General features: G+C 43.0%; 2 protein-coding genes across 3 annotated transcripts in view; one reads left to right on the top strand and one right to left on the bottom strand.

Annotated features, from left to right (window-relative positions):
• LOC127047246 (uncharacterized) overlaps positions 1-25033 on the bottom strand; it is a 238034-nt gene that overhangs the window by 121646 nt on the left and 91355 nt on the right. The window lies entirely within an intron of this gene.
• GPM6A (glycoprotein M6A) overlaps positions 1-25033 on the top strand; it is a 352026-nt gene that overhangs the window by 261962 nt on the left and 65031 nt on the right. For both annotated transcript variants that reach the window (XM_050945405.1, XM_050945404.1), the window contains exon 2: positions 16657-16849. In XM_050945405.1, the coding sequence (XP_050801362.1) occupies positions 16657-16849 (193 nt within the window). The remainder of the gene's footprint in view (positions 1-16656; positions 16850-25033) is intronic.

Raw genomic sequence — 25033 nt, 5'->3', positions numbered from 1 at the left:
TAATGAATTTACCCACACAACATCCCGGTGAGATAGGGAAGTATTATTGTCCCCGTTTTACAGATGGGGAAGTGGGGTACAGAGAGGTTAAATGATTTGTCCAGGATCACTCAGTAAATCCATGGCAGAGCCAAGAATGGAACTCAGCCTTTTTGAGTCCTCATACCTTAACCACAAGGCCATTCTTTGTTAGCTTTCCTCATTTATTATTTGTTGTTGAGTTTGTGCCATTATTTTTCCTGGCTGAGTTTTTCCAAAATTGGAGAAGACATATAGGTAAGAGTCTTTTTAAACATATATTATCTGCCACCAGGTTTCCTGAAGAGCATTTTCAGTCTCTAATTTCAACGTATATTTCCACACAAAGTTTGTGTCTCTCTCTTCCACCAACGTAAGTTGGTCCAATAAAAGACACATCTTATCTCTTTCAACACCGAAAGAAACCATCTCACTATCCAATCTGTATTTTATCAGCCAGGATTGTGCACAGATACTGTGTCTCTTTTTTTCACTTTTTGAGTATTTCTGAGTACATAGTTATCAGCAGGTATCAAATGCAAAGAAACATGTAGCCTCAAAGAGGAGTATACAGAATAGGAGAGATCACTTGCACTGTTATGCTTCTGCCCATTTATAATTTAATCAGATAAGTCAAATTCTGAGTGGGCATGGTGCCACACATGTGACGATGTGGACATGAGCATAAGAAAAGAACCGACCATCACAACGTTTTTGGGCAATGAACCTGGTTGTTTAAATCACCTTATCTTGTATATCTAATGCAGCTATATTATATTCATCATTGTAGTATACTTTAATTCAAATAAACTATGATGGAACTGATGAGCACCTGAAAGCAACTTTCAAAAAACAGAAACTCTGCCTTTTAAAAGTAACATGGCCAAATCTTGGCTCCTGGCCATGATCCCTTTGTGGCATTCTGGGCAGCTGAGAAATCCTCTTAGCTGGTGCTGTGTCACTTGCTTTGTCCTACAGATAGATGTAGGGGCATTCGTGGGTGTAGTTTCCCACGTTCCCCATCAGTGGAGTAGTCCCCAGGAAACTGGTCTAGTTGATATAACTTCCTCATAGCCACCTTTTTTTTACCCATTTCAGGTTCTGCGCTAGTGTGGTTCAGCTGGACCCAGGGATTTGGTCTGCACTGTACGAGTAAATAATAAAGTGCTATAAATGTCAGTAAAAGGTTGGCTTTAAAACAGAGAATACATTAAGAATGTCCTGCTTGTAGCTAGATTGCTATTACAGAGTTCTTTAGATTGTGTGCTTTGGATTTTCTGCTTTCAAAATTGTCCTTTATACATCTTTGCACTTTTATAGGTATTTGTGAAATCCATTCAAGGCTTTAAAAGTTGTTTTCTCTTGTAAATTAGTGAAGGAAGGAATATCTTTTCTGCCAGTGTTTTCCCACTGTGAGCCTTTCACTGTGTCTCTTTCCATTGGCATATGTATGTGCCAACAGGGAGAGTTTGCACCTTCCACATTGGAGATGTGATTAGACTTTTTGTAAATAAGAAGGATTTTTTTAGAATGGCATGGTTATCAACATTCTAGCTTCAGAAATTGTGACAGATGGAGAAATGAGTAGATGTCAAACAGCAGAGAGGTGGCATCCCCTTGACACCTAGAGATTGCCAAGTCTAAGGGTATTTTTAGGCCCAATCTCCTGTTTTCCCATTTCTTCTTCCTAACATGAGATTACAAATCTCCCTGAATTGTATTGCTCTTTTTCCCACTGTTTGCTGTTTTCTTCCTTAGCTGATGCTATCTTTCTTGTCACTCCCTAAATGTGTTTACTTTAGTATTATTATGGTTATTAAATAATATTTAATATTTATATTATGGTAGCACCCCTGGGGCCTAATCAGAATCAGGGGCTAGTTGTGCTAGATACTGAACGAACGTAAAAGTAGACACAATTCATGTCCTGAAGACTTTACAATCTAGGCGGATGAGCAACACAAGGGTTGAGGGAGAGTCAGATGATGAAGTGTTCTTCATACATATTTGCTCTATTTATTTTATTTTTATTGTAATATACAGTAATTAAATATTGGCTTTCCCCAACTGTCCCTCAGCCTAATTATTTAGCACTGGATATTGTGGCAGAAGTGGGCCTTGAGAAGGAATTGGAAAACAACAGCGTGTAGTACATTTACACAAATGCTTATTCAGATTTTCTTTTAAAGGGACCTCGCAGCTTTCCCCAAAAAGATGCATGCACAGATGTTTGTTCAGGTTCTACATGCAATACAGGATCTCTTGTGCTAACCACTGCAACATCTCCCAACTGCAAGTGTCTTATGTTAAGTTATCTTAAAAGGGAACAAAATGAAAGTGTTTTTCCCTGAAATTAAGATGTTTGGCAGTCATGGAATGAGCAAGTGCATTCATAAAACTTCTCATCTGTAGGGAAATAGTGCATGTATACATTGTTACATACACTCTAGATTTGGTGGAAATGTTAAATAGATTTTATGGTGTCAAGCCTTTAAGCTTAATTGAGGGGTGTTCTTGTAGTTTTTTATCTTCATTTAGGGCTTGTCTATACTACAGAAGCTATGCCGGCATAGCTACATGCCAACATAACCCCAAAGGGTAGATGCATCCTACATCAATGGAAGGGGTTTTTCCATTCTTTAGCAACATCGCCTCTCTGAATGATAGTAGCTTTGTCTTCGGTCTACACTGGGGGTGAGGTTGGCATAGTGACATTGGTCAGAAGTGTGATTTTTTTTTTTCCACATCCTTGACCATCATAGCTATATTGACCTAACTGTTAAGTGTATCCCAAGCCTTAGATCAGTGCCCTTATATACATTTCTAACAAGGCTTTAAAATGGCTGGTACATCAAATGACTGTGAAAGAAATCATAGATCTCTATGGCAGGTGGCTTTGCTAAATATAGTTGTTTAGCAAATTGCTTACTGAATTGCTCATTGTTTGAATTGCTCAGTGTTTTTCGCCTGCAAGTTTGCTGGAACAATAATTTTTCTTTTTGAATAAGAAACATATTCCACATCATCTCTGCTGGGCATCAAAATTACAGATTAATTGGAAGCCAGTCAAGCAATCTATTTAGGAATTAATTACCTAGCATATAACCGAACTAACACTTTCAAGTTAGGTAAAGCAAATGCTAATGTGATTCATATTCAGCAACATTATTTCTGATATGGAAGATGTCTTGATGGATTTGTATGATCTTGTTAAACTGTATTTAAGATTCTTATAGTCAATGCATTATTTTTCAAAGCATACTACATTTAGTGATGGCTGTATAATAGCAATCATAAGGGAGTGTTTTGGATGAAAATATGGGGTAATTAATCAAGCAAGTTAATCATTGTGGAATTTAATGGTGCTTTAAACCACTATTAAAAATGCAAATTCTGCCACATCATTAGAGCCAAGGTTGAAATTCTCTTTACCAATCCTGCAAAAGAAGGGAGAGAATTACACATGATTAAGGAAGGAGGATTTATTTGATAAATAAGTGGTATTAAAACAAAATGTTAAAAAATATTACATTGCCTCCCTCCCTCCTGCCCCTACACACAAATACACCAGTTTTTGGAGTAACAAGTAAACTGATCAGAATAGTACAATTTGAATAAATATTCAGAATAAAATTGGAGATTTTCAAACTGGTCTGCAAAGCTGGTTGGTCACATGGTGTGGTCTCTACTACTTATTTCCAGCTGCTAAATTGCATGAATAAACTATCAAAAATATATTGAACTTTCCCCAGTGTAACTTTTTCACATAAGTTATTGCTGTTGTTGCCAAAGGTGTTCTGCAATGTAATTCAAGTACTTTTTCAAAGGGGCTCGGCAATTTCCCCCTCCCAAAATGCACGTCACCTAGTTTCTTCAAGTTCCAGGTGTAATCCAGACTCTCTTGTGCTAACCACTGTAACATCTCCTAACTGCAAGTGTTTTATAGCAGGATAATAACTGCAGTCACAATAGGGCTGAGAGTGGATGTGATCCACAAGACAATTCCTGTATTGAGAAGTGGTCCATGCTGTGAAAAAAATTGAGAACCTCCTCACATAAAGCTCTTGGCCAATACCTTGTCCATAATAGAAATGTGCACCAGTTTAACTAAACTGAGCTAAGAATTTATTTAAACGAACTATGGCAGTCACCTACTAATCTAATATAATTCAGAATAAGCGAGGCTTAATGTGTCTACATTGTGGGATTGCACTGGTTTAGCTAGATGGATTTTTAAACTGGTGTAGTTAAACCCCTTCACTTTTCTAGTTTAGAAAAGGCCTGAAATAAAGGGGAACTGATTCTGATTGCAATCAACTTACCCCCTGTAACTCTGATGTAGTTACTCCTGGTTTACGTCAGTGTCAGTGAGATCAGAATCAGTCATAGGGATTTTGCAAATAGAAAGCCCCATTGTTAGAATAATTTGAAAATGAGCTACTGAAAGCGTTGCAAAATGTACCATAGGAGACAATTGTGAAATGGCAGGGGATGGACCAAAGCTGTTTCAAAAGGTCCTTTTAATTTGATTTTTATGATCTTATTTAAAATAAGAGGGGAAAAGATGCCAATTATTTGGAAATTTTTACTGCCAACATTTAGGAAGCATAGCCTAAAAAGAAGGTAGATTTGTGTCAGAAAGAGGTAAATGCCTTCTCGTTTGCACATTTCATTCCTTTTTTTAATAGCTGTTTTTAATAGACAATTTTCCAAATATATGCTACAGTTCAAAGTAAAATAAGTCTCAGAAGCAGTATTTCTGCCATCCTGTCATTGCTGCTTCAACTTTCAGGATCTCAGTGTGTAACTATATGAGTCAAAAATGAACAGTTTTTAAATGTTTTTAATAGTGTCTTTGAGTTTTTACTTATCACCAATTACCGAATAATGATTCCTTGCATACACTTTTTATTTATGCAGCTTTGTCCTAAAGTACTCAAGGAGGATGGGATATTGTTGGTTTTATTTTTCTGACCATTTTTCTTTTGAAATCATATTTTATGGCAATACTGTTTTTATAATTTCTCCTTTTAAATTGTATTCACTTGACATTACAGCATTTTACATGTAAACATACTTCAGCATTTTTCAAAAGAATATAGAATATTCTATTACTGGTTTTGTCATTTTACAATACATTATAAATCAACCTAAAACAAATTAGGGCCTGATTCTGATCTCATTTGTAGATTCCTGGTGTAGATCAGGAAGGTCTCCAGTGAAGTCAGTGTAGTTAAACTGGTGTAGATTCAGTGTCAAGGAGATCAGAATCAAGCCCTATTTCTTTGAGTTTTTGTATCTTTTCCATTTCAAGTTCTTATCCTGTGATGTGCTGATCAAATTCTAGGAGATACTGAGAGCCCATAACTCTCATTGACTTCAGTGGGAGAGGATTGGAACTTTAGAGATTAGGAGCTACATTCTGGACTCACGTACAGCCGATTTGCAATCCCGTTGATTTAAATGCAGTTGCATGGGGTTTAAGTCAGTGGACAATTTAGTTCTTGGTTTATAAATAAGGACAAAATACTTTATGTCAGAGGATACATATGACTAGGATAGAGAAGTTATTTTTCCAGAAGTATTGTTGGGCTCTGAAGTACACTTAACAATCACCCTTACATTTCTGCCTCTTCCATGCTTTTGTGTTCTGACTAGTGTTTGCCTCTGTGGCCTTGGCTTCTGTGTGATTTATTTCTGTAATTTCTAATGAAGTACAATAAACTGTGGTGGCAGTTGAATTCCTCTGAATGTTGCTTAGGACTGTGGGGGGGGTGTGAGAGAGAGAGCGAGAGAGCGCAGGGTTGGCTGTATGTATTTTGCCGCCCCAAGCACGGCAGTCAGGCGGCTTTCGGCGGCATGCCTGCTGGAGGTCCGCTGATAACGCAGATTCGACATCCCCACTGCCGAATTGCTGCCGAAACCGTGAGACAGGTGGACCTCCCGCAGGCATGCCACCGAATTTAGCCTGACTGCTGCCCAGGGCAGCTCCAGGTCCCGGCACGCCAAGCGCATGCTTGGGACGGCAAGCCACGGGGGGCGCTCTGCCGGCACTGCAAGGGCGGCAGGCAGGCTGCCCGCAGAGGGTCCGCTGGTCCCACGTCTTTGGTGGACCTCCCGTAGGCATGCCTGCGGAGGGTCTGGTGGTCCCGTGGCTTCAGAGGACCTCCCACAAGCACGCCTGCAGCAGGTCCGCCAAAGCTGCAGGACCAGCGGACCCTCTGCAGGCAAACCGCTGGAGGCAGCCTGCATGGCATGCTTGGGGCGGCAAAATCTCTAGAGCTGCCCCTGCTGCTGCCCTCACGGTGACTGACAGGCCGCCTCCCGCGACTTGCTGCCCCTGGCACTTGCTTGGTGCACTGGTGCCTGAAGCCACCGCTGTGTGAGAGAGAGAGGGATGTTTATAGTTGATATGGTGCATTTATTGCTGTCATTTTAAATGCTCTACTTTGATACTAATTTTTCATTAGGAACCAGCTCATCAAGTGGTACTGATATTGTCAACTAACTGTATGAAAGGGTAAATAATGGAATACCCTGAATTTTACTGTATGTTGTAATTTCATAAAAGTAAACCAAAAGCCTCTTATGCTGATTTTCTGGATTTTTTTTTTTAATTTTTGATTGGATGTAGAGATGTATCTGATGCAAAAACCTGGAAGTGAACATTCCCTCTCAGTAATTTTTCAAGAGTCAAGAATCAGAACCCTGGACTAGATCCATAAAATGACTTAGGTTCCTAAGTCCAACATTTAGGTGCTACTGAGATCCTCAAAATCCCTGCTCAGCTTCTGCTTATTTCTAAGATGCCTGAATTTCCCACAGGAATGTCCCAAAGTGCTTAAGTTTCTGCCAGTGAGCATGGACACAGCTGCCTTGGTCTGGGTGCCCAGGCACCTATCTCTCACATAAGCACTTGTGGGATTCTCAAACTAGGCATTTCTTGTGGATCCTGATCCAATAGGTGTTACTAAAGCATTCCTAAACCCACACAGAATGAAAGCAGGAGGAGGTGGGGGTGCTTCCCTCTTCCCTCTTGCCCCCCTCAGTAACTTTAGCCCGGTGCTTAGAGCCCTCACCCAGGGTGTGAAAGATAGGGTTCAGTCCCCTCGTATACCTGACTTGGAACAGGGATTTGAATTTGGGTCTCCACCCTCCCAGGAAAAATGCCTTAAGCACTAAAATATGAAGTATTCTGGGGCAGGTCTCTCTCAGTCTCTTCTGTTGAAGTTGTTCCACTAGTTATAATAATTAAATATTCTCCCATAGAAGTTCCCTAACCTTTGGGCTATAAAGTCATTTTCTCTCTGGCCCTTTGTGGATATAGCCCCCAGATCTGATCCTTATTGATGGACTCTATCTGCAGACTACGTCAAAACTCTGGATCTGAAAATCCCTGAGCTACCTTTGAGATGGTGGGAGAAATTCAGAATCCAGATTCTAACTTTTCAGTTCATACTCCTCTTTACAATGACATAACTTTGTCTTGGAAATTAAACAACAAAGCAAAAAATAATCAGTCACTCAGCGGTATAAATGATGTAACAATCCACTGAGTGTACAGCATTCAGTTTATAGGGGGAGGTGATAAGCATCTGATAGAATAAGACCACAGAGCCTCTGTCTGTTTTAACTGATTTAATTTTGATCTGATTTAACAAATTGGATTTTTGCATTTAATTAACATCTTAATTGGTCATTAGAATAAATAAATCACATTTCTGGGAAATTTAATTCATATCAAATGGAAATATGGCAAATCAGTCCATAGTCCAGATGCATTTGTCTTTTGGTTGCTGAGGGGGATGTTAAACAGAAATGGCTTAAATAGACTTTCATTTTATAGATCTAGAGAGTAAAACAAAGATGTTTGGTTTCACATGCTCATTACGCTGGAGCTAAAAAGGCATTTGGAGTGTAAACAAAGTTATTTTACAGTTATGCTACTTAGTCCACAGTCTGTTGCTACTTTTTGTTGCAAAATTTTGGAAGTATCCCAGATACTAATCTCTGAAAGTTGGTTTCTTTTTGTGCTCAGGAAGTATAAAAAAGGAATATATATACACACCTAGAATTATAAATACTAACAGATATGCTTATCTCTTGCAGTTTTCTGTGTTACAAATACTGTGTATTGAATAAGTTTCCTAGGTCCTATGATCCATGAGTTGTATGTTTAAAACATGGCAGTTCTCTATACAGACTGAGGACCAAATATGGCCACGAATAGACGTACTTTTGGCTTTGTATCATTTATGACTATTATTTGGTGTCCAGCACCATCTGGGCCATTTACAGGTTTAAATTGAGATATTCACAATTTCACAGAAATTGAGATATTCACAATTTCACAGAAGGAGATCAAACACCATGCTCCTGCTGCATGCAGTTCTATCAAAGAGCTAGAAAACTAAAATATAATCAGTTGTGGTGGTCTGTGCAAAGACAAACATTTTGCTGGTCTTACTAAAATTGGAGAATTTATGCTTAATCTTATTTCCTCAGGGAGAGAATTCCAGCTGTGTGGGCATATTACTAAGCAAGCATTGCTGTCAACACCTCAGTCAGGTCCTGGTCCATCATTAAACATAATTGCCCTGATCAGTCAGATGAGAGTTCTCTGATGAGGGGAATACCTGGTTGGCATAGAGCCAGTTATACTGTACATAGGAGATGAATTAAGGGAGTGGCATGGAAGAAGAGAAGACTCAGCTGCACCCTAGCCATCTCTTGCTGGCATTATGGCCTTGAGGGTCTGTGACCAGCCACTGCAAGTAAAAGTAGATATGAGAGTGCTCCAGCTTTTGGCGGGGGTGGGGGAAGGCTGAATCAGTCCCTAGCAAGTGGATCAGTTGATGCTTTCAGAAAGGGAAAAAGTACAAATATGCAAACTACTTCAATATTCTGTGTATATTCTGTGTATTCTTGTTTTTCTCTTTTGCCTTCTTGTTCTGGACTTGATAGGCTTTCTGAATACTAGATATTATAGCAAGTACCATAATTGCAATAATGCATACCTGATTCTGCTGTCATACCCATTTTACAACAGAGTAATTCCATTGATTTCAATACAATTGTCATGGATTTAAGTGACAAGACAATCAGGCTCTGAGCTGGTATTCTTTCTGTGCATTAGACAGAGACTGATTGTTCATTTCATATGTCACTTGCAGAACATCAGCTACTGTGATGGCAAAGAGTTCACATAATACTAATACTTTATAAACAAGGAGAATGATTGTGGTGGTGGTGTTTCTATGCCCAATTTGTGCATAAACCCCTACTGCTGTTTAAATTGCTGTACTGAGATCTAAGTCATTTATCTCCTTAATATAAAGTAAAGAGAAAATTATATACACACTCAGCAACAAATTATGGTTGGCTGCTGCATGAAGAAGTGCATTAGATAACTTGCAGCCACTAAAAGCAGCACAGATTGGAGGAGCAAATTCTAGCTCCTCTACAAAACCTACTTTTCAGACCTTCTACAGCAGGAGCTATGAAGGGCATTCTAGTACACAGATTATTCCTAATCTGCGCAAGAATAGTCTACAGTGAGGTGGGGAGGAGGCAGTTGTTTCTGGTTTGGACACCCATTAACACAGCCTTAAAGTGCACCTGTTTTGGTAGCTAAGAATAACATTTTTGGGAGTTGGCACTACACATACATAGTACAGCCCTATGGCTTGCCACCTACGATGCATTTGGATATAATAGTTTTCTGTGTGGATTGATGAGGAATGAAATGGCCAGTTCTGCTTTTATGATATGCAATTCCAAGGCCGAGGGGGGAAAATCCAATATTGGAGGAATGGGACATTTCTTATGGTTTATGTCAAAAGTATATAGCCCCAGCAGTTCTATATTATAACCTTAAATGAGAAAAAAAAATCTAGGTAAACAGGAGGCAAAGTGAGCACAGCCACTATTGACACTGAATTGTGCCTATTAAATAGTTTGTCATACTGCCTGGAAGAGGACAAGTCTAAGAACACCAATCTCAGGTCAGAATTCAGGGCATATACCCCAGACTGATGGTGTACTCTGTCACAAGATTTCACCAAATCAGTTAACAAATGTGTGCTTCCAAAATACTGTACTAATTATTATGGAGCCACAGTCAGTCACCTTCAGGCCTTCATGCACCACGCAGACTCATAGACTCATAGACTCATAGGTCAGAAGGGACCAATCTGATCATCTAGTCTGACCTCCTGCACAAGGCAGGCCACAGAACCCCACCCATCCAATTTTATACAACCCCTATCCCAGGACCGAGTTATTGAAATCCTCAAAAATGGTTTGAAGACCTCAAGCTGCAGAGACACCACCAGCAAGCGACCCGTGCCCCACGCTGCAGGGGAAGGCGAAAAACCTCCAGGGCACCTGCCAATCCGCCCTGGAGGAAAATTCCTTCCCGACCCCAAATATGGCGATCAGCTAAACCCTGAGCATGTGGGCAAGAGTCACCAGCCAGCACCCAAGAAGGAGTTCTCCGCAGCAACTCAGTACCCATCGCATGCAACATCTCCCCGCAGACCATTGAGCAGACCTGTCTGGTGGTAATTCAAGATCAATTGCCCAAATTGACGATCCTATCATAACATCCCCTCCATATACTTATCAAGCTTTGTCTTAAAGCCAGGAAAGTCTTTTGCCCCTACTACTTCCCTCGGAAGGCTATTCCAGAACTTCACTCCCCTAATGGTCAGAAACCTTCGTCTAATTTCAAGTCTAAACTTCCTAATATCCAGTTTATACCCATTCGTCCTCGTGGCTACATTAGTACTAAACTTAAATAATTCCTCTCCCTCCCTAACGTTAACCCCCTTGATATATTTATATAGGGCGAGCATATCCCCCCTCAGCCTTCTTTTGGCCAGGCTAAACAAGCCAAGCTCTTTGAGTCTCCTTTCATAAGGCAGTTTTTCCATTCCTCGGATCATCCTCGTAGCCCGTCTCTGAACCTGTTCCAGTTTGAATTCATCCTTCTTGAACATGGGACACCAGAACTGCACACAGTATTCCAGATGGGGTCTCACCAACGCCGTATACAACGGTACTAACACCTCCTTATCCTTGCAGGAAATACCCCGCCTGATGCATCCCAAAATCGCATTTGCTTTTTTAACAGCCGTATCACATTGGCGACTCATAGTCATCCTGCTATCAACCAGTACCCCAAGGTCCTTCTCTTCCTCCGTCGCTTCCAACTGATGCGCCCCCAACGTATATCCAAAATTCTTATTATTAATTCCTAAATGCATGACCTTGCACTTTTCACTATTGTATTTCATCCTATTTCTATTACTCCAGTTTACAAGGTGGTTCAGATCTTCTTGAATAGTATCCCTGTCCTTCTCCGTGTTAGCAATACCCCCCAGCTTCGTGTCATCCGCGAACTTTATTAGCACATTCCCGCTCTTTGTGCCAAGGTCAGTAATAAAAAGGTTAAATAAGATCGGTCCCAAGACCGATCCTTGAGGGACTCCACTGGTGACCTCCTTCCAGTCCGACAGTTCACCTTTCAATACGACCCTCTGGAGTCTCCCCTTTAACCAGTTCCTTATCCACCTTACAACTTTCATATTCACTCCCAGCTTTTCCAATTTAACTAACAGCTCCCCGTGCGGAACCGTGTCGAACGCCTTACTGAAATCTAGGTAAATTATATCTACCGCATTTCCTTTATCTAAGTAATCCGTCACCTTCTCAAAGAAGGAGATCAGATTGGTTTGGCACGATCTACCTTTAGTAAATCCATGTTGCAGTTCGTCCCAATTACCATTGACCTCTATGTCCTTAACTACTTTCTCCCTTAAAATTTTTTCCAAGACCTTACATACTACAGACGTCAAGCTAACAGGCCTATAATTACCCGGATCACTCTTTTTCCCTTTCTTAAAAATAGGAACTACATTAGCAATCCTCCAGTCATACGGCACAACACCCGAGATTATCGATTGCTTAAAAATTCTCGCTAACGGGCTCGCAATTTCACGCGCCAGTTCCTTTAATATCCTCGGGTGGAGATTGTCCGGGCCCTCCGACTTCGACCCATCAAGCTGTTCAAGTACGGCCTCTACCTCAGTTGCAGTAATATCCACTTCCATATCCACATTCCCGTTTATCATCCCTCCATCATCGCAAGGTTCCTCACTAGTCTTATTAAAAACCGAGGCAAAGTACTTGTTTAGATGTTGGGCCATGCCTAGGTTATCCTTAACCTCCATTCCATCCTCAGTGTATAGCGGCCCCACTTCTTCTTTCTTTGTTTTCTTCTTATTTATGTGGCTGTAGAACCTTTTACTATTGGTTTTGATTCCCTTTGCAAGTTCCAGTTCAATGCGGCTTTTAGCCTTCCTCACTTTATCCCTACATGTTCTGACCTCAGCAAGGTAGCTTTCTTTACTGATCCTGCCTTCCTTCCACTCCCTGTAAGCTTTCTGCTTTTGTCTAATCCCCTCTCTGAGTTGCTTGCTCATCCAGTTTGGCCTGCAACTCCTGCCCATGGTTCTTTTCCCCTTTCTCGGGATGCAGGCTTCCGACAGTCTCCGCAGCTGCGACTTAAAGTAATTCCAGGCCTCCTCCACATTTAAATCCACTAATTCCTCCGTCCAATCCACTTCCCTAACTAATTTCCTTAACTCTTTAAAATTAGCCCTCGAGAAGTCAAAAATCCTAATCGCAGATCTACATTTGTTTATCCTTCCATCTAGTTTGAACTGAATCAGCTCATGATCACTCGAACCAAGGTTGTCCCCTACCACCATTTCTTCTATGAGGTCCTCACTGCTCAGACAAACCAGACTTCTGTGATAAATGAATATTAAAAACCAGAAATCCCATATATTAGGTTTTTCCAGTTTCAAAGAACTGGACACTCACTCCAGATCACTATGTACTTCTGGATCTCACCCCAAAACCACACGGTAGCCAGTCCTTTAGTAAACTAAACTAAAGATTTATTAATATAATAAAGAGAGTTATTAAATGGTTAAAATGAATCATGTACATTACAGTTGATTTCAAAGTTTGTAGATCAGGACAATAGTAGTGACGTTAATCTTCTAGCTTGCTGTACGTCTCACTGGATCACCCAAAAGACTGGGAGAACCTGTCCATTGTTCAAAGTTTCCCTTTGTTAGAAATCATTATGCAGAGATCTGGAGCAGGAACGGAGCTCTCAGTCTCCATTTATATCCTCAGCCCATGTGCATGGAAAGTTACTGTCACAAACATGGAGTCAGAGTTCTCATGTTCTCCATGCCTTGCTGAGTCAGCGGGCCTCCATTGTCCATATGCTCTCTGTGCGGTCTTCAGGAGGAGCCCACTGGAAGAGTTGATTCTTCTTAATGGCCCATCAACCATGCCTGGCTGGTCTTGATGTAAATCTGCCTTGTGGGTATTACAAACACAGAACAAAGATTCATAACTTCATATACAATGATAATACACACATATAAATAGAATAACATTGTTTAACAGATTACAACTTTTCCAATGATCCCTTACAAGACATACTTTGTATAAGATTTATTACAAACATGCAGCAATAGTGATACATCAGTGGTTGCAATAGTGTTGAAACCTTAGTGTGAACATGGTCATCTTTCTTTTTATATTGCATCACACAGGGTTCTAGCAGAACGTGAATAATAAAATAAATGAATGGATCATGTATTTCCAAATTAGCATGTTCATGGTTGTGCTTGTGTAACTACATCGCTGTCCCTAGGACTCATACCCTGAAAGGTGAATATACCTCAGTACCATCATGGCTTGAGAAAAAATTCTCAAATGTTTTCTAGATCACTTTCCCAAAACAGTGTGCATAACTCTGAGAGGAGTTTGCATAACAACTATGTAGGTAACTAATACATGCTGTAGGTGGATAAATTATACAGTAGGTAAAATATATAGTAATATTTTTAGCAAGTTTGCAAGTATAGACAATTGCACATTTTTAGGATGGAAGGATGAGAATTATACTAGTAGGTTTAATTATGTGTATGTCTTATGAGCTATGTTGATGCCATAATTTGTTCTTACAGCATAACCACATTACTGCTTTATCTTGCTCTCTTTTTACATCACCAGAAGAAATCAATGGGAATTAGTCCTAATTTGTGGAGTCCTTTTATGCATTAATTAGTTAGTTACTTTGGATTGGTTTATCTATTAGTGCTTTCCATTGGTCTTGCCAAAATTTTCCTTAATAATATCAAGTTCTCTTTTTTGTTGAGTGGTGTGATGTTTTGAGACTTATGAAATTAGTAAATTTTATGGTGGAAGTTTTGATGCTTGTTATATGTAATTATTTTTAATGTAAGATGGATTCATTGAAGTTAATTATCTAATTTCCTTTTATATAGTTGTTGAGTGGTAGGTAATTCCAGAAATATAGGCATACTACTGGTAGGTGTATTTGTTGCAGTTGTTCAAATGATATTGGTATTCCATCATTGCGTGTATTAGCCAGAGACTCCTCCCCAACTCATATGGTCTCATATTTATCTTCATTGCTTATTTTAAAACACTGATTTCCCAGTGTATTACCAGGATGGGTATCTTTAAAATCAATATACAAATATGTGATTGGAGATCTTTGGGCAAATGTTTTGAATAGTTTGTTTCTCTCCATGTCTTTTGTGAGCCTGATTCTCTTACACTGGTTTCATATCTGTATAATTCTACTGACTTCATTATTAACTATTATTTCTGTTGTGATAATTCCCCACAGTCACTGTCCATGCACACGCCAGAAGAAACAGGATGAAATCCTTGCCACAGGGAGGTCAACAGCAATATTCCCACTGACTTCATGTAGTATAGGATTTCAACTGCAGTCCCTGCACCAAAGAGAACATGATTTAATGGAGTTAATCCTCTCAGTTCAAAGCTGCCTTAAAACATGCAGACATGGCCAATGGAAAATTGCCCCATGTAGGGCAATCCTTTAACACTATAGTGCCGCCAACATCACTCCAGAATTCTGTTGGCAAGGAACATGTCGGGGGAAAAGGAAGCATGGCCCTGGCCATGACTCCTATACCAGCATGATACTCAGCTTCTGGAATGGTCCCTGGGGACTGTTGGCAGCTGGCACCTTAAGGTTGGTCTTACTTGTCTTGGTAGATCAACCCAGTGCTGAGTTAGGATCATGGGACCACAAAGGTGACTTATGGGCACTTCTCACCCTTGTCTGATCTTCTGCCAAGCACAGCTTGACCAGAGCAGAGAATCTGGCCTCAAATATGTTTTTTTTTTAATTCCCTGTGTTGTTTAGTGATAATCTTATAGAATTAAAACTTACAGAATTAAAAACCACCAACCCCCAAACCTGTGATTTAGTTTCCCATGTAAGCTATTTATTATTTTGCTATGCTCTCAGCTTGGATGGTTAAACTAGTCTAATCATTTCCTAGTCAGTTTCACTCCAGTTCTCATGGACTGGGACTACCATAATGATACAATGCTGAAGTTTTTAAAAGAGGTCATGCCAGACTTGGAGAGACTTTGGAAAGGAGTCTGGAGATGCTGCATGTAGACAGGCTGCCTGGGAGGTGAATGTAGATGGGCAGAAATCATGAGGCTCCCTATTCTGGGAGGCAAGTGCCATCTTCTGCCTCTTGGTGGGGAAGAAAGTGTAGGGGAACTGGGAAGGAGCAAGCATGGGGAGAGAAATGTAAGTGCTGCAGGAGAAGAAAAGCGACATGGGATCTGAATAAACTTGTCGTAGTAATCTAAGGCTGAATATGCTCAACCTTGAGAGGTCTAAAAGTTAAGCCACTGTACAGTATTAAAGCTTTGTGGTTCGCCTGTAATATCTAAACTATTTTTATTTTCTAGGTCTTTTTCTGATTTCACTTAGACTGGTGTAAATCAGGAGCAATGATCCTAAAGTAAGTGGAGTTATACTGGTGTAAAAGGCAAACCAGGCTCTAAGTGTGTGCACGTGAGGATTTTTTACTGATACTTTTGTCACTGTAGTATCTGAGTGCCAGACAATGTGTTTATCCTCACTCCAACGTGCCAGTGAGGTGTTATCCCTGTTTTATGGAAGGGAACTGAGGCACAGAGAGACTAAATGACTTGCCCAATCTCACACAGATAGTCTGTGATGGAGCAGGGAATTGAATGTAGTTCTACTGAGCCTCAGGCCACTGCCCTGATTATTGTACCATTGTTCCTCTCGGGTTTTGTTTAGGTCCTCTTTTATAATCCATTAGCTGAGCAACTAGAGTAATGATTATAGGTTTAGCCTAGTTTCAGCATGGTAATCTGCTCAGAGTAGAAACACCAGAAGCACATAAAATACAGGGGATTCACGCTGCTTAATAGTTTCCTTTTAGTCAGGATTGTTGGTGTTTAATGGGTCAAACAACAATTGAGAAAGCATAAGAGCTGAATGAACCACCCTCCATTTTCTGATGCTGTGAACAGTGACAGTGTAGGGAAAGTTGTATTGCTGATGACTGACATGCTCTTTCCTTGACCCACAGTCTTCAATTTCCAGAGTGCATATGCCATGTCCATGAACACAAACATTGCCTTGCATCAAAAAAGGTGCTGATACTTGTAGAATAGCCAGACAATAAAAAGTGTTGTGTTGTTATTATTTTCTTTCCTATGCAGGGTGCTTTGAGTGCTGCATCAAGTGCTTGGGGGGTATTCCCTATGCCTCACTGATTGCCACCATCCTGCTCTATGCTGGGGTCGCACTCTTCTGTGGCTGTGGACATGAAGCACTCTCAGGAACTGTCAACATTCTGCAAACCTACTTTGAGATGGCAAGAGCTGCCGGGGACGTTATTGATGTCTTTACCATGTAAGCATTGTTCAACCTTGTGAGACTCTGTTTTTAGGTGGCTGAAAATTAAGAAAAGGGAGAAAAATGAGATTGATGAGTATATGCTTCAATAAAAAGCACAGATCGTATAACCCAAGTACATGCAATAGTGTAAGATAAGCACAGTAAATCGTAATTGTGCTAATGTCTTTCCTTTCTACAAGTAATTTTTAATAAACTTTTGAATCTAGGAGTACTTTTTAGCTATTGATTACTTAATAATGTAATTTTTAGTATTTAATATATTTTGTGATCTTTATGGATGTTCCCATATTTATAATTTTTATTAAATGGATTAAGTAATTACAATGCATGATGTAATATATAAAAATATTCATTCATTGTTAGTGATTCACTGTAAACATCAGGCATAGCTTTGCTTTGCATAAGTAATTAACTTTGATACTTAGCAAACACATTTCCATGTGGTTACAAATAATTTAGAAAAATGGTAATCATTACGAAAAGGCAAATATTCTAGCAAAGGTGGTAGACGGATGGGAAAGCTATACTCCTGCAATAGCGGGGGGCACAACCACACAAGCCAAACAATTTGCCAACCATTCAAAACTCATGAGTCTATCCCCCCAAAATCGTATGACTGACTTAAAAATCATTAGACTTTGTTTTTTAAATCATCGATGTTGGGTTCTTTTTATTTGCCTTTTTGTTTTTGAGCTGAGATTCTCATGTACTAATACAACTCCGGGAGCTGGGGCTTTAAGAAAACCCCCAAATATCATGAGACTTACAATAAAATCACAAGAGTTGACAGCACTGGACTCCACAGGTCTAGAAGACAGGGAATGAACGAGAGTTCGGGAGTAGCTGCTTGACAAGGCATGCTCCCTTCTCCAACCTGGGGAACTTCCCATGGAAAAACTTACAGACTTGAACGTTGTTCATTGCAGCATCAACTTTCTCTCTGTGCCATTTTGCAAACTAATTGCAAGGTGGAAGGATCCCATAGCTCGGGCTTTAGCCTGAGCCTGGAACTCTACACAGCAATGAAATAGCCCCGCAGCCTGAGCGCCACAAGCCTGAGTTGGCTGGCACAGGCTAGCTGTAGGTTTTTATTTTCTGTGTAGATGTACCCTCAGAGCCTGCATCAACTGGCATAGGCTCACTATACAAGTAGCAATAAGTAGCATGTAGACTTTCCTGCTCAGGTTTGAGAATGGGCTGTGAAGGGAGTGAGTCTCAGAGCCCAGGCCCCAGCCTGAACAGAAACATCTACACTGCTACTTTTAGCTCTGTAGCACAAGCCCCAGGAGCAGGGCCGGCTTTAGGAAGTGCGGGGCCCAATTCGAACATTTTCAGCAGGGCCCTGGCAGGGATGACTTGAAAGGCTTTTTTTTCCACTTTTTTTTTTTATTTCTTTCATGTATTATTTACTTTCCATAACTATATGAATAATAAAATTATATATTATATACATTGCATCATATATGCTGTTGATGGGCTATTAATGACCGCCGTTTCACATGTGTGGGTCCCCGCCACTCCCTGGGGGTGTGCACATGTGTTGGTCCCAGCTGCTCCCTGCCCCCCTCATTGAAGCAGGTGTGCAGGGTTACTGCCCTGGAAACTGCAGGGCAGCAGTGGACATGGGGCTGGCTGGAGGCAGGGCAGGGGCTGACTGGAGGTAGGGTCTGGCTTCAGGCAGGGCAAGGGGTGTGGGGCTGGTTGGAGACAGGGGGTGTGGGGTGGGCTGGCTTCAGGCAGGGCCACAGGGGGGTGCAGCAGGGGTTTGCAGGGCTGGAGACAGGAGTGTGGGACTGGCTGGCTTCAGGCAGTAGGGTGCAGCAGGGGTTGACTGGAGACAGGGAAGGGGGTGTGGGCTGGGCAGGGTGTGCAGGGCTGGTGCGGGCAGCAGTGTGTGTGGGGCTGGCTGGCTTTGGGCAGGGCTGCAGGGGTGTGTGGCAGGGGTTGGCTGGAGACAGGACGGGGTTTGGCAGGGGCTGGCTGTGGGCACGGGGTGCAGAGCTGGCTGCAGGCAGGGGGGGGCCGGACTGGTGTGGGCAGGTCAGGGGGTACAGCAGAAGCAGCTAGAACCCAAGCCCTTTAAGTAGCCCCCAAACCCCCTTCTACCCCGCCCCAGACCTTTTAAATAGCTGCGGGAGTGCTGGGGAATGCATGGGGGAGGCGGGGCTCTGGCGGCTATTTAAAGGACCGGGGTGGCAGAGGCAGCTGGAGCCCCGGGCCCTTTAAATAGCCTCCGGAGCCACTCACTGCCCCAGGGCTCTGGGGGCTATTTAAAGGGCCCAGAGCTCCAGCCGGGGTCGCAGGGCTTGCTGCGCTCTGGCCGGAGCTCCAGAAGGGAGAGCGGGGCTTGCCGTGCTCACCGCACTCCGGCTGGAGCGTGGCAAGCCCCGCGGCCTTGCTCTCCCGGCCGGAGAGCGGCAAAGCCCTGCCGCCCTGCTCTCCTGGCTGGAGCCCTGGCCGGAGCACTGCAAAGCCCCACCGCCCCGGCTGGAGCTCTAGCTGGGAGAGCGGGGCCGCGCCGCGCTCCCGCCGGCGCTTCGCTCAAAGGAGCGGGACCATGGAAGACCCCGGAGCAGACCGCAGCTGGGGACCGCGTAAGTATTAAAAAAAAAAAAATTAAAAAGGTGCCTAAGGCGCGGGGCCCGATTCCCCGGAATCGTCCTAAAGCCAGCCCTGCCCAGGAGCCCAAGTCAGTTAACCCTTACTCTGAGACTCCCTACTGCCAGGTGTTTTTGCAGCGTATATGTGCCCTAATCTTAATCAAATCTTAATAAAATGACACATCTTAGTGGCGGTTCTTCTGTTCCTCCCTTCCTTGTAAAAAAAAAATCCCCTTCTCAGGAATTTCAAAGCAAGTTCTGATGCATATGGGCCTAGCCAAAGCTGAGGGAGCCTACTTTTCATTACGAGGAGCATCATAGCTTCTCTGTGGAGGCTCAGGGAGGGACAAAGTGATTTCCCCATAACAGGGAAAGTGACAGTGACACGAAAGGCAGTGACAGAGCTGGAAATAGAATCCAGATCTCTTGGCTATCACAGTCCTGTCCTATCACCACCCTGCCTTACTGTGCAAGGATTTTCTTCATAGGGTCTGACGATATTGCTTGTCGGATTAGTCAGCAAGAGGCGTTCATGCAAATCAAGTAAATCACCACTTTCCCATATCCAGATTCCATCACCTTAGAAGTGAGGGCTCTGAGCTTATTATCTGATCTTGCTGTTCTGCAGTGGAGTTTATAGTACAGCTGGGAAACATGTGGCTTCTGCTATTTTTTTAATCCCAGCATTTAGAATAATGTGTATAACTTGACTTCACAGCTAAGGTTCAGTGTTATCACTGAATGAAAGATCAGTCATTTTATTAGACTGTAACTTATTTTATTAGTCTCTGGGAAGCCATTAGTGCAGAACTGCTGCAAATCAGTGCCCTCGGTTCATAGCTAGTTTTTCAGGTTCCCCTGTCAAAAACTTAAGTGAAAGTGTCAGTCAAGGGCCACAGTTCAAATGTAGATAATTCACTGGAAATGATAAAGGAGCTATAAAGCCAAATTAAATTCTTTCTTGAAATCTAATGATTTGGCTTCATCCACCTTTTTTTTTTTTTCAGTCTTACTTAAAAGTACCTGTTTCCTTGGCAGTCCTCTCATTGATCTCTGAATTCAGCTCATTTTTCTGTACGTTAGATCCAAGATAACACTTCCTCCATTCCTAGTGGGACAGGGCCACTACCAGTTTGCGGTCCTTCCCTTTGGTCTGTCCACTGCGCCAGGGTATTCACAAACTGTATGGCGGTAGTGGCGGCCTACCTCAGACGTCAAGGGGTACAAATATTGCCCTACCTCAATGACTGGCTGCTTCCAATCCCAGGTTCAGATCCATGTGGACCTGCTCTTTGCCACGTGTGTCAAAACTCGGCCTCCTAGTAAACGAGGCCAAGTCGACATTGGTCCCGGTGCAGTGCATAGAATTCATAGACGCTCTTCTGGATGCCTCCAAGGCTACAGCCTCCCTTGCCATGGACAGGTTCCTGACCCTGAAGGGGCTTATAGCCTCGGTCACGAAGTTCCCCATTACCACAGCCAGGGTATACCTACAGCTCCTGGGCCACATGGTGGGGTGCATGTATGTGGTCTGCCAAGCCAGGCTTTGGATGAGGCCCCTCCAACTCTGGTTGGCCTCAGAGTTCTCCCAGGCCCGCAACAAACTAGACAAGGTCCTCTTGGTACTGGCAGGGGTGATCGCAACACTTCAATGGTGGTCCTGCCCGGACAATATGCGCCAGGGAATTCCCTTCCGGGACCCCAATCCATCACTAGACCTAGTGTCCGACACGGCAGACCTGGGCTGGGGAGCCCACTTAGGGAACCCACAGACCCTAGGGATGTGGTTGGACAAGGAGCTGTCTCTTCACATAAACGTAGGGAGCTCAGGGTGATACGATTAGTCTGCGTGGCGTTCAGCTTGGAGCTGCGCGGCAAGGTGGTCAGATTACTCATGGACAGCGCTGCTGCCACGATGTTTTACATCAACAGGCAAAGCAGAACGTGGTCCTTGGCCCTCTGCCTGGAAGCCCTCAACCTCTGGGAGTTTTGTATAGTCCATGACATCTCCCTGAAGGCCTTCTACCTGCCAGGTGTCAACAACACAGACACCGATTGCCTGAGCAGGGTTTTCTTGTCCCAACACGAGTGGTCACTCCACTCAAAGGTCACTCACCAGCCCTTCCAAGCATGGGGCTCTCCCCAAGTAGACCTGTTTGTGACCAGGCAGAACTGCCATTGCCACAGGTTCTGTTCCAGGAGGAGGGAGTGGGGAGGAATGCAATATCCGGTGCTTTCCTCCTGTCATGGTCAGGCCAACTTCTTTATGCTTTTCCCCTGTTTCCCCTCATTGCCAAGGTCCTGGAGAAAGTAAAAATAGACAAAGCACGAGTCCTCCTAATCACCCCAGCTTGGTCCCGCCAGCATTGGTACTGGACCCTCCTAGGCTTACAGTCCCTCCCCGGCTGTTGCCGCTCCGCCAGGACCTCCTCTCCTAGGACCAGGGCCACCTCTTCCACCCCAATCTGTACGATCTCCATCTGACAGCCTGGCTGATCAATGGCTAAATGCAGAGGAGAGAGGGTGTTCAGAGGGCGTCAGGCGTGTCCTCCTCGAAAGTAGGAAACCATCCACATGCCAGACCTACCTGGCAAATGGTCTAGGTTCTCCAGGTGGGTGGATGAGAGGGTGTTTCCCCAACAGCTGCCCTGCTCCAGCTTGTCCTTGAGTACCTCCTTTCCCTTCAAACTCAAGGCCTGGCCCCTTCCTCTGTCAAGGTGCACCTGGCAGCTATTTTGGCGTTCCATCCACCGGTTCAGGGCTGCTTTTCTCCCGTGCCATCACCGGGCGTTTCCTCAAAGGGCTGGACCGGTTCTTCCCTTACGCTAGAACGCCCGTCCCTCAGTGGGATCTAAACTTACTGCTGTCCCTCATCACAGGGCCCCCGTTCGAACCCCTGGCCACATGCTCGTGGTCTCACCTTTCCTGGAAGGTAGCCTTCCTTGTGGCCATCACATGAGCCCGGCGGGTCTCGGAGCGTAGGGCCCTGACCTGCGAGCCCCCGCCCCCACAGTCTTTCACAAAGACAAGGTTCAGCTCCGCCCACACCCTACATTCCTCCCCAAGGTGGTCTCCGCCTTTCTCATGAACCAGGATATCTTCGGACTTATCCTCTGCCCTAAGCCGCATGCTTCTAACGAGGAATGCCACCTCCATACTCTCGATGTGTGCAGGGCTCTGGCCTTTTATCTGGAGCGGACTAAGCCATTCCGTCGGTGTTCGCTACTCTTTGTTGCCTTGGCAGAGTGCATGAAAGGCCAACCGATCTCCACCCAGAGATTGTCTTGGAGTATCACGTCGTGCATCCAGACATGCTACAACCTAGCAGGGGTTCCCGCACCGCCTATCATAAGGGCTCACTCTCAACGGCTCAGGCCTCATTGGCTGCCTTTGTGGTCCATGTCCCTATCCCAATCCCTATCTGTAGGGCCCCTACCTGGTCCTCAGGACACATGTTCACGTCGCACTATGCGATCGTCTCCCACGCCAGGGATGACGCTGTTTTCGGTAGGGCTGTGCTTAAGCTAGGGGATTCATAAACTCCTACCCACGTCCATCACACATAGCTTGTAATCATCTGTGGAATACACAGGAGCAAGCACTCGAAGAAGAAAGGACAGTTACCTATTCCGTAATGTGTTGCTCATGTCTATTTCACATTCCGCCCTCCTTCCTCACTGTCAAGAGTTGGTCAGGCAAGAAGGAACTGAGAGTGGGGGGAGCGCTCAGCTCCCCTTATAATGCGCCATGGTGGCGCCACTCCAGGGGTAGCAGCAGCGCTCTCCCTATGGGTACTTCTGAGGGAAAAACTTACAGCACCGGTTGATGTGGCAAGCATGCACACCTACTGCAAAGTAGACATGAGCAACACATCTCGAAGAACGCCAGTTACAGAACAGGTAACTGTCCTTTATTATGCCCTTAAAGGTAATTTTCTAGGGAGAGTCAGTGATTGGTGTTTTATCACAACATAGTTAAGCAGGTGGCAGTCCAAAATGTCCTTTGTAAATCATGTTGTCTTGAAAGTCAAGAAAGAAGCAAAATTCTGTAAATAATGAAAATTAATAATTTCTCGCTTTTATGATTTTTTGCCTCTCCGTCAGTGAACTGCCACAATAGATAGACCTTCTGATCTCAAGTAAAAAATAGAGAAAAATTATGAGAAAAGCCACATTAAGTGATCAATTTGTCTCTGTTTTAAGAGGCTTTTTCCCTTAATGCTGCCAGTGATGTAAAATATTTCTGTGTGACCCAGAGTGTGCCCCTCAGTGAAAAATGTACAAAGCAGATTGTGTAATGGAACTCATTGTGTTGAAATGTATTTAATCATGCTTATGGCTTCTCTCTGGTTTATTGACATGTTGGTTTCAGTATGTCATGCAATCTAAAAATCAATGTACATTTGAGAGCTGTTCTGTGTACTTGGTAGATAAAGGTCTTTTTACTGCAGCCACGACTACATTTGTGCAAAACCTTTACAACATAATTTATAGGCCACACTTTATTTATTATGACCTTTCATTCTTCTCAATGCATTTACAATCTTAGATTATTTTCTTATATTGTTTTATTTTTTTATAATCATGCAATGCAATTTATGTAGATATAACAAATCACTGCAATATAAAAGCAGGAGCAGGCACATACAGAGAAAAGCACACCTTGTGGATAGCACAGACCTGTTCTTGCTAGGCCAGAAACAAAAATGCTAAAGTCTAATAACATTTCTTCTAAGCACCAGGGTTTCTCGTGGAGAACAGTGGCTTGACAGCCTCATTATCTGATACAATTGCTCTTTGTTGCAGCCTTTGAATAACGGTCCAGATCCATGCAGGTTTTTAATTGACAACTTCCCATAAGAAAAATAATAATCCCCTCCTCACCTCTAGAATTATTTAGTGTAAAAGAAGATGAAGAGCACAATACTCCAGTACAATGATGGTTTAAAATGAGTGAACCAAAACAGAGAAACAACCAGAACCCAGAAGCCACACAAGAGGCAGTGCTAGCGTTTGTAAAAAGAACAGTTGCTATTATTAATGTGTTGTGTGTATGTACGTGTACACACACACACAGAGGAAACAGTCCCTTCCTGAAGAAGTTGCATTCTGGAGGCAGTGAAAACCCACATGTGGTTAACATGAGTGAAATTGTAAATACATATTTACTATTCCTATTTAAAAAACAAAACATAGGGTCAGATCCTCAGCTGGTGCATACTGGTTTGCTTTCATTAGTCAACTGAGAGTTATGCTGATTTATTCCAGTGTAGGAGTCAGGAAAAATCTTCTTTAGTGAGACAGGCTATTAAATAAAAGCATTCAGGATGAGATGAGGCTTGTTGGGGAAGAAGCAGGGCTGGATGGGATGACAACAGAGACAGTCACAAGGGTTGCTGCAGTGCAGGGGAAGAGGACATTGGGAAGCCCTAATCTGATATCTTATCCTCGACCCTAAAAACTCTGACTGTAGTCCATGGAACATGACAACAGTTCTAGACTGGGATTTGTCTTTATGTGCAGAATCTTTGGTCTGAAAAACCTGTCTGTTTTGGGGTTCCATCTGAATGGAGAGACAG

The sequence above is a fragment of the Gopherus flavomarginatus genome, chromosome 3 (assembly GCF_025201925.1).
Source record: "Gopherus flavomarginatus isolate rGopFla2 chromosome 3, rGopFla2.mat.asm, whole genome shotgun sequence".
Taxonomy (NCBI): domain Eukaryota; kingdom Metazoa; phylum Chordata; order Testudines; family Testudinidae; genus Gopherus; species Gopherus flavomarginatus.
This window is presented reverse-complemented; position numbering and strand designations above follow the sequence as displayed.